The 15,700-nt window shown below is 50.6% G+C and overlaps 1 protein-coding gene across 1 annotated transcript; it reads left to right on the top strand.

The window, feature by feature from the left end:
• Positions 1-10,376: 10,376 nt before the first annotated feature.
• RXFP4 (relaxin family peptide/INSL5 receptor 4) lies at positions 10,377-12,761 on the top strand. Its single transcript, XM_040333917.1, has one exon. The coding sequence runs from the start codon at positions 11,325-11,327 to the stop codon at positions 12,513-12,515; it is 1,191 nt and encodes a 396-aa protein (XP_040189851.1). The 5' UTR covers positions 10,377-11,324; the 3' UTR covers positions 12,516-12,761.
• The last annotated feature ends 2,939 nt before the right edge of the window (positions 12,762-15,700 follow it).

The raw sequence follows: 15,700 nt of genomic DNA, 5'->3' as shown, positions 1-15,700 counted from the left end.
GAGCAGAGTCCTCCAGCAGTGCAGAGTATTTCAGGAGAGGAGAGTTATAGAGGAAGGAGCAGAGTCCTCCAGCAGAGTATTTCAGGAGAGGAGAGTTCTGGAGGAAGGAGCAGAGTATTTCAGGAGAGGAGAGTTCTGGAGGAAGGAGCAGAGTATTTCAGGAGAGGAGAGTTCTGGAGGAAGGAGCAGAGTGTTTCAGGAGAGGAGAGTTCTGGAGGAAGGAGCAGAGTATTTCAGGAGAGGAGAGTTCTGGGGGAAGGAGCAGAGTGTTTCAGGAGAGGAGAGTTCTGGAGGAAGGAGCAGAGTATATCAGGAGAGGAGAGTTCTGGAGGAAGGAGCAGAGTCCTCCAGCAGAGCAGAGTGTTTCAGGAGAGGAGAGTTCTGGAGGAAGGAGCAGAGTATTTCAGGAGAGGAGAGTTCTGGAGGAAGGAGCAGAGTCCTCCAGCAGAGTAGAGTATTTCAGGAGAGGAGAGTTCTGGAGGAAGGAGCAGAGTATTTCAGGAGAGGAGAATGGAGACGCGTTGGGACCGCCGTGATCCGGGACAATCCGCCTCCGAGGATGCGCGGTTCGTCCTCCCCGGACGATTTTAATTAAAGGAGCATCTGGCAATTAGTGTCGGGGACGAGTCGGCAAACATCCGGGCCGGGGATTCTCGGCGGGTCCATACAGCGCCGTCTTCCTCCTCCTCCCCCGACAACAGGCGCTAATCTGTGTCAATATTGATCCTCAGCATGCGTCCTCGGCCCCGCCCCCCCACCCCGATCCTCCAATCCTTTATTAGCAGCTCGTAAACCAGTAATGAAATTGTTTGGATGTGTGGCGCGGCGTGATTTCCGGATCTGTGGGGCGCGGCGCGATTTCCGGATCTGTGGGGCGCGGCGTGATTTCTGGATCTGGGGAGCGCAGCGTGATTTCCGGATCTGTGGGGCGCGGCGTGATTTCCGGATCTGTGGGGCGCGGCGTGATTTCTGGATCTGGGGAGCGCAGCGTGATTTCCGGATCTGTGGGGCGCGGCGTGATTTCCGGATCTGTGGGGCGCGGCGTGATTTCCGGATCTGTGGGGCGCGGCGCGATTTCCGGATCTGTGGAGCGCGGCGTGATTTCCGGATCTGTGGAGCGCGGCGTGATTTCCGGATCTGTGGAGCGCGGCGCGATTTCCGGATCTGTGGGGCGCGGCGCGATTTCCGGATCGGTGGGGCGCGGCGTGATTTCTGGATCTGTGGGGCGCGGCGTGATTTCCGGATCTGTGGAGCACGGCGTGATTTCCGGATCTGTGGAGCGCGGCGTGATTTCCAGATCTGTGGAGCGCGGCGTGATTTCCGGATCTGGTGAGAGCGGCGTGATTTCCGGATCTGTGGAGCGCGGCGTGATTTCTGGATCTGTGGGGCGCGGCGTGATTTCCGGATCTGTGGAGCGCGGCCTGATTTCTGGATCTGGGGAGCGCAGCGTGATTTCCGGATCTGTGGGGCGCGGCGTGATTTCCGGATCTGTGGGGCGCGGCGCGATTTCCGGATCTGTGGAGCGCGGCGTGATTTCCGGATCTGTGGAGCGCGGCGTGATTTCCGGATCTGTGGAGCGCGGCGCGATTTCCGGATCTGTGGGGCGCGGCGCGATTTCCGGATCGGTGGGGCGCGGCGTGATTTCTGGATCTGTGGGGCGCGGCGTGATTTCCGGATCTGTGGAGCGCGGCGTGATTTCCGGATCTGTGGAGCGCGGCGTGATTTCCAGATCTGTGGAGCGCGGCGTGATTTCCGGATCTGGTGAGAGCGGCGTGATTTCCGGATCTGTGGAGCGCGACGTGATTTCTGGATCTGTGGGGCGCGGCGTGATTTCCGGATCTGTGGAGCGCGGCCTGATTTCTGGATCTGGGGAGCGCAGCGTGATTTCCGGATCTGTGGGGCGCGGCGTGATTTCCGGATCTGTGGGGCGCGGCGTGATTTCCGGATTTGTGGAGCGTGGCGCGATTTCCGGATCTGTGGAGCACGGCGCGATTTCCGGATCTGTGGAGCGAGGCGTGATTTCCGAATCTGAGGGGCGCGGCGTGATTTCCGAATCTGAGGAGCGCGGCGCAATTTCCGGATCTGTGGAGCGCTGCGTGATTTCCTGATCTGTGGTCGCAGCGTGATTTCCGGATCTGTGGAGCGCTGCGTGATTTCCGGATCTGTGGAGCGCGGCGTGATTTCCAGGTCTGTGAAGCGCGGCGCGATTTCCTGATCTGTGGTCGCGGCGTGATTTCAGGATCTGAGGAGCGCGGTGCGATTTCCGGATCTGTGGGGCGCGGCGTGATTTCCGGATCTGTGGAGCGTGGCGCGATTTCCGGATCTGTGGAGCGCGGTGCGATTTCCAGATCTGGGGAACGCGGCGTGCCGAAATGAAAAATAATGTGTTCCTGCAGTAAACTTGTTCAGAGACGATCGACCTAAACCGTTCTTTTTGATGCGTCTTTCAAACTTTGCTGTCCCATATTTCTTTGTAGAAGAAGGAGACATTTCCTCAGTCTCCCCTCCCCCAGTGATCAGGCTGTACATTGTAACGTTGTAGACGCTGTGATTTGCAGGGCACCTTCGGACGTCGCCGCGCCCCATTCCAGTAGCTGCTCTTGTGCTGATAACAAATCATAATCACAGAAGCTCCTTGTAAAGTGTTTTGTGGGATCGGCGAGCAAACATTTCAGGATCTGATAAGGCCGCCGCCCCACAATGCACCCGCCGCCCAATCCCAGGCACTGAAATCAAAGCTGCTCATTTGACATAATCTATGGGAAGAAGATTCAGCAGGGTTTTCACAGTGCAACCCCCCTTCTCTAAGAACTGCAGGGCTGATGACGGGTTAGGGTGGTGACTTTGGTAGATGAATGGTGTGGGGGGGGGGTAAGGTAGGTGAGTGAGTCAGATCAGTTGTTAGGGCAGTAAGTAAAAAAGATGGGGGGGGGGAGTATGGTGGATAAGTGGGTAGAGGATCGGATAGGGTGGTGAGTAGGGTGGAGGGGTGGTTACAGTGTGAATTGGGGGAATGAGTGATTAGGATGATAGGGTTAGGGTGGTGAGTGGGGTCGGGGGGTAGTTAGGGGGTGAGTGGTTAGGATGGTGAATAGGGTGGAGGGTGCAAAGGGGGTGAGTTGTGTGGTTAAGTAGTTAGATTGGAGAGTAGGGTGGAGGGGTGGTTTCGGTGTGAGTTTGGTGGGGGGGGGGTGGGGGGGAATGGAGAGATGGTTAGGGGGTGACTTGGGTGGGTAAGTAGTTAGATTCGTGAGTAGGTTGGAGGGTGGTTAGGGGGTAAGTGATTAGGATGGTGAGTAGTGTAGAGGGTGGGTGAGGTGGGTGGGCAAGTACTGAAGGTGATGAGTAGGGTGGTTAGGGGGTGAGTTGGGTGGGTAAGTAGTTAGGGTGGAGGGTGGTTAAGATGGTGAGTGGGGTGGAGGGTGGTTAGGATGGTGAGTGAGTAGTGTAGAGGTTGGGTGGGTAAGTAGTTAAGGTGGTGAGGAGGGTGGTTAGGGAGTGAGTCGGGTGGGTAAGTGGTTAGGGTGACGGATGGTTAGGGTGGTTAGGGGGTGAGTTGGGTGGGTAAGTAGTTAGGGTGGAGGGTGGTTAAGATGGTGAGTGGGGTGGAGGGTGGTTAGGATGGTGAGTGAGTAGTGTAGAGGTTGGGTGGGTAAGTAGTTAAGGTGGTGAGGAGGGTGGTTAGGGAGTGAGTCGGGTGGGTAAGTGGTTAGGGTGACGGATGGTTAGGGTGGTTAGGGGGTGAGGAGTGATTAAGATGGTGAGTGGGGTGAAGGGTGGTTGGGGGGTGGAGGGTGGTTGAGGTGAGTGGGGGGGGGGGGTAGGGGGTAAGTAATTAGGATGGTGAGTAGGGGGAGGGTGGTTGGGGTGAGTGGGGGGGGGGGGGGGATTAGGACGGTGAGTGGGGGGGTCAGGGGGTGAGTGATTAGGAAGGTGAGTGGGGGGGGTGGTTGGGGTGAGTGTGGGGGTTAGAGGGTAAGTGATTAGGATGGTGAGTGGGGGGGGGTGATTAGGAAGGTGAGTGGGGGGGGGTGGTTGGGGTGAGTGTGGGGGTTAGAGGGTAAGTGATTAGGATGGTGAGTAGGGGAGGGGATTAGGATGGTGAGTGGGGGGGGTTAGGGGGTGAGTGATTAGGAAGGTGAGTGGGGGGGGGGGGGGGTTGGGGTGAGTGTGGGGGTTAGAGGGTAAGTGATTAGGATGGTGAGTGGGGGGGGGGTGGTTGGGGTGAGTGTGGGGGTTAGAGGGTAAGTGATTAGGATGGTGAGTGGGGGGGGTGGTTGGGGTGAGTGTGGGGGTTAGAGGGTAAGTGATTAGGACGGTGAGTGGGGGGGGTGGTTGGGGTGAGTGTGGGGTTAGAGGGTAAGTGATTAGGATGGTGAGTGGGGGGGGGGCTGATATTCAGTAGGACACTGTACAGCTCTTAGTGAAAAGAACCCTTTCCTGTATGTTGGTAGAAGGTTTCTATTCGGATAGAACGGAAGGAGAAGGGATCGGGGTTCTCTCCATGGAAGGTCGGTGAGGATTGATATTCGGTAGGAAATGCCGGGGGGGGGGGGGGGTGAGATGGAAGGTTGAGGTGAACGTCGATCGATCGGAGGCTCAGGCTCTCTCTATGTGGGGTGGTTGCCGGTTGTGTCCGGACCCGTCTGACACACTTTAAAGCGTTTCCTTGAAATCCTCGTTATTACCCCCCCAGGCGGTGTTGTGGTAATGGCCGTGTCTACATGTGACTTCAATGTCACTCTGCGGAATTCTCCGAGGTTTGTAGGTTCATTAGAATTCGTTCACTGCAACCGATCCTTGTTTTGGATGAATGGAGAGGGTTGGAGCCTCTATCGGGTTTTTATTTGAGTTTCTGTAACCCCCTGTTCCCTTTATTTCATGTCCTGGTGACCCCCTTTTTCATAAATTTCCTGCCCTAGTGATCCCCTGTTCCCTTTTTTGCCATGGTGACCCCCTTTTTCCTTTTATTTCCTGTCCTGGTGACCCCCTTTTTTCTTAATTTCTTGCCCTGGCGACCCCCTGTTGCCTTTCCTGCCCTGGTGACCATCTGTTCCCTATCCTGCCCTGTTGACCCGCTGTTGCCTTTTCTGCCCGGTGACCCCCTGTTCCCTTTTCTGCCCCGGTGATCCCCTGTTGCCTTTTCTGCCCCGGTGACCCCCTGTTGCCTTTTCTGCCCCGGTGACCCCCTGTTGCCTTTTCTGCCCGGTGACCCCCTGTTGCCTTTTCTGCCCTGGTGACCCCCTGTTCCCTTTCTTGCCCTGGTGACCCTCTAGTCACGTTCCTGCCCTGGTGACCCCCTGTTCCCTTTCTTGCCCTGGTGACCCCCTGTTCCCTTTCTTGCCCTGGTGACCACCTGTTCTCTTCCCTGCCCTGGTGACCCCCTGTTCCCTTTCTTGCCCTGGTGACCCCCAGTTCTCTTCCCTGCCCTGGTGACCCCCTGTTCACTTTCTTGCCCTGGTGACCCCCAGTTCTCTTCCCTGCCCTGGTGACCCCCTGTTCCCTTTCCTGCCCTGGTGACCCCAAGTTCTCTTCCCTGCCCTGGTGACCCCCTGTTCCATTTCTTGCCCTGGTGACCCCCTGTTCCCTTTCTTGCCCCGGTGACCCCCTGTTCCCTTTCTTGCCCCGGTGACCCCCTGTTCCCTTTCCTGCCCTGGTGACCCCCTGTTCCCTTTCCTGCCCTAGTGACCCCCAGTTCCCTTTCTTGCCCTGGTGACCCCCTGTCCCCCATATTTTCTGCCCCCCCCCCCCCCCGAATGGTGGATAGAGACGCCGGCTGTCAGTGATTTTTGTAGAAATGATTGGTGGTCAGGACATTTATATTTCCTCCCATTGCCGGTCAGCAGGATAATCCAATCAGCAGATAATGGCGCGCAGCGCTGATCTCATTACGTCTGTGGCGGTCATCGCCGGTCACCTCTTCACCTTTCCCGCTACAGATCTGTTCTGTATCTCCGGGACAGAAGACCACATGATGATTGATTGGTTTGATCGATCCCCCCTGAAATTTATCGTCCCCCTCGGATCGTCTTCCAATGGGGCTTTATTTTAGGATCGGGACTGATTGGACGTCCTCCTCGCTGCGCTGCCCCCTACAGCTTGTTTTTATTATTCTGCCCGACTCATAGACTTCCATTGTGAGGGAGCAAAAAAACCCAATCCTTGCAAAGCAGGAGTGAGGAAAAATGGCCGCCCCCTTCATAAAGGCAAATGACTATAAATTATAGAAAGAAATGATTTTAATCATTAATGAGATTACAGATTCTAAGCTTTATATGTTTATCCGAAGGATAATGAATTGATGACGGGTCCCCTTTAAATGGAGAAAAACAATACATTGATGATGCGTCCCCTTTAAGTAGAATGAGGCATTGGAATGATGATGATGTGTCCCCTTTAAATGAATTAAGGTATTGAAATGATGACACGCCCCCTTTAAATGGAGTAAGCCAGTGAAATGATACGCCCCCTCTAAATGGGGTAAGACCTTGAAATGATGACACGCCCCCTTTAAATGGAGTAAGAATTTAAAATGATTTGTCCCCTTTAAATGGGGTAAGACATTGAATAATGATACGCCCCCTTTAAATAAAGTAAGACATTAAAATGATGATGCGCCCCCTTTTAATGGGGTAAGAAATTTAAAATTATGAAACGTCCCCTTTAAATGGAGTAAACATTGAATAATGATACGTCCCCTTTAAGTAGAATAAGGCATTGGAATGATGACGACGTGTCCCCTTTAAATGAATTAAGATATTGAAATGATGACACGCCCCCTTTAAACGGAGTAAGCCAGTGAAATGATACGCCCCCTGTAAATGGGGTAAGACCTTGAAATGATGACACGCCCCCCTAAATGGAGTAAGCCAGTGAAATGATACGTCCCCTCTAAATGAGGTAAGACCTTGAAATGATGACACGCCCCCTTTAAATGGAGTAAGCCATTAAAATGATACGCCCCCTTGAAATTATGACACGCCCCCTTTAAATGGAGTAAGCCATTAAAATGACACATGCCCTTTAAATGGAGTAAGAATTTAAAATGATATGTCCCCTTTAAATGGAGTAAACATTGCATAATGATACGTCCCCTTTAAGTAGAATAAGGCATTGGAATGATGACGATGTCTCTCCTTTAAATGAATTAAGATATTGAAATGATGACACGCCCCCTTTAAACGGAGTAAGCCAGTGAAATGATACGTCCCCTGTAAATGGGGTAAGACCTTGAAATGATGACACGCCCCCTTTTAAATGGGTAAGACATTAAAATGATGATGCGCCCCCTTTAAGTGGAGTAAGAATTAAAAATATGTACCCTTTAAATTGAATAAGACATTGAAATGATCTGTCCCCTTTAAATGGCATAAGCCATTAAAAACAACTATACTTCCCCTTTAAATGTAGTAAGACATTAAAATGATGATGCGTCACCTTTAAATGGAGTAAACATTGAAATGATGATATGTCCCCTTTAAGAGTAAGAATTAAAAATGATACATCCCCTTTAAATTGAATAAGACAAATGATGATGTGTCCCCTTTAAATGGATTAAGACCTTGAATAATAATACGTCTCCTTTAAATGGGGTAAGACATTGAAATGATACGTCCCCTTTAAGTAGAATGAGGCATTGAATTGATGACATGTCCCCTTTAAATGGAGTAAGACATTGAAATGATAGAAAATTATACATAAAAGGGGGCCACTGCCCCCCACCTATCTTGAATTGAGTGAGATAATAAAATAACTATACTTCCCCTTTAAATGGGGTAAGACATTGGAATGATGATACCTCCCCTTTAAATAGAGTAAGAATTTAAAATATGTCCCCTTTAAATGGAGTAAGACAAAAAAATGATACGCCCCCTTTAAATGGAGTAAGGCATTGAATGATGATGTGTCCCCTTTAAATGGGGTGAGGCCTTGAAATTATACAAAAAGGGGGCCACTGCCCCCCCGCCCACCTATCTTGGATGGAGTGAGATATTGAAACAACTATACTTCCCCTTTAAATAGAGTAAGAATTTAAAATGATGATGCACCCCCTTTTAATGTGGTAAGACATTGAAAGAACTATACTTCCCCTTTAATTGGAGTAAGACATTGATGATGATACTTCCCCTTTAAATGAGGTAAGAATTTAAAATATGTCCCCTTTAAATGGGGTAATGCATAGGAATGGGGATACTTTTCCTTTTAAACGGAGTGACACTAAAAAAGTGATACACCCCCTATAAATGTAGTAAGGCATTAAATGATGATGTGTCCCCTTTAAATGGGGTGAGACCTTGAAATGATACAAAAAGGGGGCCACTCCCCCCCCCCACCTATCTTGGATGGAGTCAGATATTGAAACCACTATACTTCCCCTTTAAATGGAGTTTTTTTTTTTTTTTGCCCTCGAAGAGTAAATGACGATTTAATTGGCTGACGGAGAATTAATTAACCAGATATTGGCAGAGATGAGGGGGCCGCTGTCTCGCCTGTAAAAGGGGGGCAGAGCTGTCTGAGGTTCTGGCGAGATGACGTCACAGGGCAGACGTCCGGGACCGTAATGTGATTACCTTTCTATAGGGTTATCTGGGTAGGTCTGGCTCTGCGGCACCCATGTGGGGAAGTGAAGCTTCCGTCTGTGGCTTCTCACACAGTTCTGACATTGTTATCAGTGGAGACAATAGAGGAGGAATATTGCTGTGCCAGTTATGAGAGGTTCCCACCATCCCCGTGCTGAGTTCTCGGGTCTGTACACCCGCTGTGCCCATTATGAGAAGTTCCCGGGTCTGTACACCCGCTGTGCCCATTATGAGGGGTTCCCACCATCCCTGTGCTGAGTTCCTGGGTCTGTACACCCGCTGTGCCCATTATGAGGGGTTCCCACCATCCCTGTGCTGAGTTCCCGGGTCTGTACACCCGCTGTGCCCATTATGAGGGGTTCCCACCATCCCTGTGCTGAGTTCCTGGGTCTGTACACCCGCTGTGCCCATTATGAGGGGTTCCCACCATCCCTGTGCTGAGTTCCTGGGTCTGTACACCCGCTGTGCCCATTATGAGGAGTTCCCACCATCCCTGTGCTGAGTTCCTGGGTCTGCACACCCGCTGTGCCCATTATGAGGGGTTCCCACCATCCCTGTGCTGAGTTCCCGGGTCTGTACACCCGCTGTGCCCCATTATGAGGAGTTCCCACCATCCCTGTGCTGAGTTCCCCGGTCTGTACACCCGCTGTGCCCATTATGAGGGGTTCCCACCATCCCTGTGCTGAGTTCCCGGGTCTGTACACCCGCTGTGCCCATTATGAGGGGTTCCCACCATCCCTGTGCTGAGTTCCCGGGTCTGTACACCCGCTGTGCCCATTATGAGGGGTTCCCACCATCCCTGTGCTGAGTTCCAGGGTCTGTACACCCGCTGTGCCCATTATGAGGGGTTCCCACCATCCCTGTGCTGAGTTCCCGGGTCTGTACACCCGCTGTGCCCATTATGAGGGTTCCCACCATCCCTGTGCTGAGTTCACGGGTCTGTACACCCGCTGTGCCCATTATGAGGGGTTCTCACCATCCCTGTGCTGAGTTCCCGGGTCTGTACACCCGCTGTGCCCATTATTGGAGGTTCCCACCATCCCTGTGCTGAGTTCCCGGGTCTGTACACCCGCTGTGCCCCATTGTGAGGGGTGGCGGTGTTCTCTCCTAGCACTGCAGGGGTTAATCTCTTGGCCTGTGACTCGCACATGTTCCCTACCTGCTAAGCCACCAATATTACCGCCGCTAAACCCGGCTTCACCATGAGATCCATTGTTGCCAATGAGGATTTATCACGTCCATACCCCCCCCTGTATACTATGAGCTATATATAGAAGGTCCATCACCAGGAGCTCTGATTGGTGAGACTCCGCACAGCGCGTTCCGTCCCCCTCCACCAATACGGCATATAGCCACTGCGCCAATCCACGGGGGGTCAGCGCTTCTCTATAGGAGGGACGAAAACAAGTGTGTAGAACTACAAGTCCCAGAATGTTGAACTGTATAGTCTGCAGATTACTCCACCACTGACCCTCTCTAGAGATCTGCAGAGCATCGCTCCCTCCCCTCCCCCTCCTGATATATTCTGCAGATTATTCCACCACTGACCCCTCTAGAGATTTGCAGAACATCGCTCCGTCTCATTAACCTTCTACTAGTTAATAGAATGTCGTTGTTTTATAGGTTGTAGATCGGTCTCGGTCGGTTGGGTGACACTCTACCTCCGGGACGCCGCGGAGCCGATGTTGCTCTTGCCGTTGTTTTGTACACAGGATTTTATAACACCGGCCATAAAAATGTAATATTTGTTCCCCGGGACTGTGTGATCAGCACTTTGCCCCGTCCTCGTGTCTCTGGACTGGTGTTTGCTCTTCTACGATATATAAATGTGGAGTTGTCATATCTGGCCATATGAAGAGCTTGGTGGAAGTCCAGCCTACGAGAGAGCGAGGAGCCCCCCCACCACTTGTTGATATACTCGGCGGGAGGAGTGCACTGGGACTGTCACACTGAGCGATCGCTCAGCTCTGGAAACCAGTCCAGTATAGTGTCATTCCAAGAACAGGGTGAGGCTGACAGGGACGAGTCTCTCCGAGACGAGAGCACGCTGAATCGAGATCCTGATCCAGATTAGCCTTCAGAGGGTCCTGGAACCTGGGACTGGAAAATCACTTAAACCCATTGGGCTCATGGAACCTCTACATGTGGTGGACACCCAATGGACCATCTGGAGATGACCCTCAACTGAGATCGGGGAAGAGCCCAGTCCTCCTGAAAAGTTGCCGTGTTGGAACCTTTAGATCTGGTGGACACCCAATGGACCATCTGGAGGTGACCCTCAACTGAGATCGGGGAAGAGCCCAGTCCTCCTGAAAAGTTGCCGTGTTGGAACCTATAGATCTGGTGGACACCCAATGGACCATCTAGAGATGACCCTCAACTGAGATCGGGGAAGAGCACAGTCTTCATGAAAAGTTGCCGTGGTGGAGATGTAGTGGACACCCAATGGACCATCTAGAGATGACCCTCAACTGAGCTCGGGGAAGAGCACAGTCTTCATGAAAAGTTGCCGTGGTGGAGATGTAGTGGACACCCAATGGACCATCTAGAGATGACCATCAACTGAGATCAGGGAAGAGCACAGTCCTCCTGGAAAGTTGCCGTGTTGGAACCTCTACATCTGGTGGACACCCAATGGACCATCTGGGGAAGATGACCCTCAACTGAGATCAGGGATAAACACAGTCCGGAAATAAGTTGCCAATATTTCCAGACTTGAGTGCATTTCATAAACACCTGCCAGAGATGGATCTCAACTCTTCGGCAGCTTGGAACACCACGCAATACGATGCCGCAGACAGCCTGGACTACGACGCCGCCATCCCTACCTATGGACTGGCGAGTTTCCAAATCCTTATTGCCGTCATCTATTCCTTGGTCTGCACGGTGGGGCTCCTGGGCAACTTCTTCGTCATGTACCTGATCAGGATAAAGAGAGCCCCTGGCCTCACCGCCATCGATATTTTCGTCTTCTGTCTGGCGCTAAGCGATTTCCAGTTTGCCTTCACCTTGCCCTTCTGGGCTGTGGACGCCATCATGGATTTCAGCTGGCTGTTTGGACACCCCATGTGCAAAATTGTCCTCACCATGACCGTGCTGAGTGTATACTACAATGTGTTCCTCCTGACTGCCATGGCCGCGACGAGGTACTGGTTGGTGGCTTCGGCACTGAGCCTCAAGTGTACCGTGTCCACCGCGGTAGCCAAATGGATCAGCTTCGCTCTGTGGCTTTTAGCCCTTGTGGCCACCATACCCACCATTATATTTGCCAGCACAAAAGAGGTCTTGGGGGATCAACTCTGCCTGTTGAAGTTCCCAGAAAAAAAGTGGTTGGCCATCTACCACATCCAAAGGATTACCATCGCGTTTTTCATACCTCTTGTTGTCATATCGACGTCCTACATCATGCTGCTGAACTTTTTGAGGCAACACCGGGTGAACGCCAACAACCGGCACCGACAGAGCAAGATCACCAACTCCGTCCAGATGGTTATTATAGTCTTCTTTGTCTGCTGGTTCCCCAACCACGCCGGCGTTTTATGGGGCATTCTCATGAAGTTTGAGGTGGTCCAATGGAGCGACGCCTACTATTACTTCCATACCTACGTCTACCCCATTACGGTGTGCCTCGCCCACAGCAACAGCTGCCTGAACCCCGTCATCTACTGCCTAATGAGGAAGGAATTCCGCAAGTCCCTGATGGCGGTGTTTAGGCAAATCAAGGGCATGGTCGTTGGCTTTTTGCCGTCGGCCAATCGGGCTTACGTGGATCAGGAGACGGTGGTGCCTCTTTACCGAAAGTCAAGCTTTCCCCTCACCAATAGTAAGGAATATCACGGACCTTCAATTTCCACCATCACAATCCTTCCTGAAAGTCTACCCAAGGACCAAACCCAACACAACGGGGCGACGTGGAAGGAGACGGCCATAGACTAGCCCAGAAACGTGAACTGTGAAGGTGGAACCATGGGGGGAAGTCCCTCATCGTCCTATTCGGGCAATGGAAGAGCGTGGTCATTGGCTTTATGCCGTCTACCAAAAGTGTTATCATGGACCAGGAGACTGTGGTGCCTCTTCACCGAAAGCCAAGCCTTCCCACACACAACCGGGGGCGTCTTTAATGCTGATTGGACCCTGGGCAAAACATTTCTTGGGTCCCCTCCCCCCCATGCAATTTTACTCTCCACCTGCTCTGACAATAAATATCAGCTAGACATAAAATCAGTTTACTGTATCAGATCAGGCAGTGATTGTGATTGGTTGCCAGAGGTTACAGCATATCATTACCACTTACTGACTGGTTGCTAGAGGTTACAGCACACATTATGGCTCACTGATTAGTTGCTAGAGGTTACAGCACATGATTTATTTTTGTTGATTGGTTGCCAGAGGTTACAGAATATCATTATCACTTACTGACTGGTTGCTAGAGGTTACTGCACACATTGTGGCTCACTTATTAGTTGCTAGAGGTTACAGCACAAGATTTATTTTTGTTGATTTGTTGCTAGAGATTACTGTACAGTAATACTACTCACTGGTTGCTAGAAGTTACAGCACAAGATTTATTATTGTTGGTCGGCAGAGGTTACAGAATATCATTACTACTTACTGACTGGTTGCTAGAGGTTACGGCACACATTGCAGCTCACTGATTAGTTGCTAGAGGTTACAGCACAAGATTTATTTTGGTTGATTTGTTGCTAGAGATCACTGTACAGGAATACTACTCACTGGTTGCTAGAGGTTACAGCACACATTACGGCTCACTGATTAGTTGCTAGAGTTTACAGCACATGATTTATTTTTGTTGATTGGTTGCCAGATGTTACAGAATATCATTACCACTTACTGACTGGTTGCTAGAGGTTACAGCACACATTGTGGCTCACTGATTAGTTGCTAGAGGTTACAGCACATGATTCATTTTTGTTGATTGGTTGCCAGAGGTTACAACTTTTCATTACCACTTACTGACTGGTTGCTGGAGGTTGCGGCTCACTGATTAGTTGCTAGAGGTTACAGCACATGATTTATTTTTGATTGGTTGCTAGAGGTTACTGTACAGTAATACTGCTCACTGAATGGTTGCTAGAGGTTACAGCACTCATTGCGTCTCACTGATTAGTTGCTAGAGGTTACAGCACATGATTTATTTTTGTTGCTTTGTTGCTAGAGATTACTGTACAGTAATACTACTCACTGATTGGTTGCTAGAGGGTACAGCACACATTAAGGCTCACTGATTAGTTGCTAGAGGTTACAACACATGATGTATTTTTGTTGATTGGTTGCTAGAGATTACTGTACAGTAATACTGCTCACTGATGGGTTGCTAGAGGTTGCAGCATGTCATCTCTTCACTGCAGAGGGGCATGATCTACATATGAATGTCGCCTTTATTTACATATGAATGGCGGTTATTTACATGTAAACACAGGGTCTGCAGGTGAGTCATCTTTACACAACAATAGGGCAGAGCTGGGCAGCATTAGTAGCAGCACTTCACACAGAGATATCAGGACACGGCACAGGACTAAAACTTCAAGGGAAAAGGGAATTTAAACCCGGGATAGTTGGCAAGTACGAGGCAGCTGCTTGGGGGCGTTGGGGGGTAAAATAATGGGGACCAAGGGTCTTGTTCGGAGTTTAGTCTACCATGACGAATCGGCCAATGACTGCGTTGTTGTCGCAACAAACTCTGTTGCGTGTTTTGATTACCGGAGACGCTTCAAAGCCTGTCGTCGTTTCCTCAAACATTTAAAACGCACTTAAAAAAAAAAAAACGTCAATAACGGCGATTTGTCTAATGACGCATAACGTGGGCATCATTCGCGGTAAACACGGCTTCTCCGAACGGCTCGGAATGTAGTATTGAGTCGAGTCGTTGGTGCGTACGGAGCGACGTGTTATTAATCCCGAGCTGGACCAACGCAAATTACGAGGCGCCGAAAAAAAAGAGGGGGGAGGACTGGGGGACTTCCCTGTATGCAAAATCTTTATCGGTCGCTGGCATTTCGCACGCCTCATTAGCCGGAGAAGTAAACGAGGCGATTTGTTGTCAAGAGAAAAAAAAAATTGTACTGCTAAACGTGCCGGCGAGTCATCCGACGATCGATCGATCGAACGCTTGGATTGTCATAAACAAAAAAGAGATCTTCTGATGACTGCAAAGTGGAGAAAAAAAAGAACTTGCAGAAAAATTTGCAGAGGGGGGGAGGGGAGGGGTGGATTTTAACGCCCGCTGCCACCGTCTGCTGCAGCAAAGGCGATTTTCGCTGTCGGCCAATTTTCCCCAATTCTCACCTTCCCGGCTGTAATTTGTATAGAAATGTATTATAATGGAGATCATGTTATTACTTGCTGTTCAATGTTGTTATTTCTTTGTATAGTTTATATTTCTGCACATTTAAAAAAAAAAAATGTTCTTAAGAGGAACTGCGCAGAAAAAAAAGGGGGAGGAGTCCCATTATAGGAAACGCCAATAAATGCGAATTATGAGCGTTTTTATGGCATTTATTTCTTGTTTTTGCTTGTAGTGTGTATGGAGCCTCCGTACGGGGGCCACTTACCTTCTATACTTGCGCAGAAAAAAAGGGGGAGGAGTCCCATTATAGGAAACGCCAATAAATGCAAATTATGAGCGTTTTTCTGGCATTTATTTCTTGTTTCTGCTTGTAGTGTGTATGGAGCCTCAGTACGGGGGCCACTTACCTTCTATACTTTGTATGTTACAAAATATCAGTTTTATAAATTGGGTAAAAAGTCCTTCCTTACATTCAGGAGTCCCCCCCCCCCACAACTAGGGGTGTCCAGCAGAGTCCCCCTTACATCCAGTAATGCCTAACACAGTCCCCCCCCCAACAATCAGGAGTGCCCAGCAGTGTCGTCGTCCCCCTTTTACACCCAGGAGTGCCCATCATAGACCCCCCCTCACAACCAGGAATGCCCAGCAGGGTTCCTTTTTTCATCAATGTATGCCCAGCATAGTCCCCCCCCCCCCCCCAACAATTTGAAGTGTCCACACCTCCCCTCTTTACAAGCAGGAGCCCCCCTTGAATTTCATCCAGAAGTGCCCAGCAGTGTCCCCCCTTTACAGCCAGGAGTGCCCATTATAATCC

Source organism: Rana temporaria, chromosome 13 (genome assembly GCF_905171775.1).
Source record: "Rana temporaria chromosome 13, aRanTem1.1, whole genome shotgun sequence".
In the NCBI taxonomy this organism is placed as follows: Eukaryota; Metazoa; Chordata; class Amphibia; order Anura; family Ranidae; genus Rana; species Rana temporaria.
This window is presented reverse-complemented; position numbering and strand designations above follow the sequence as displayed.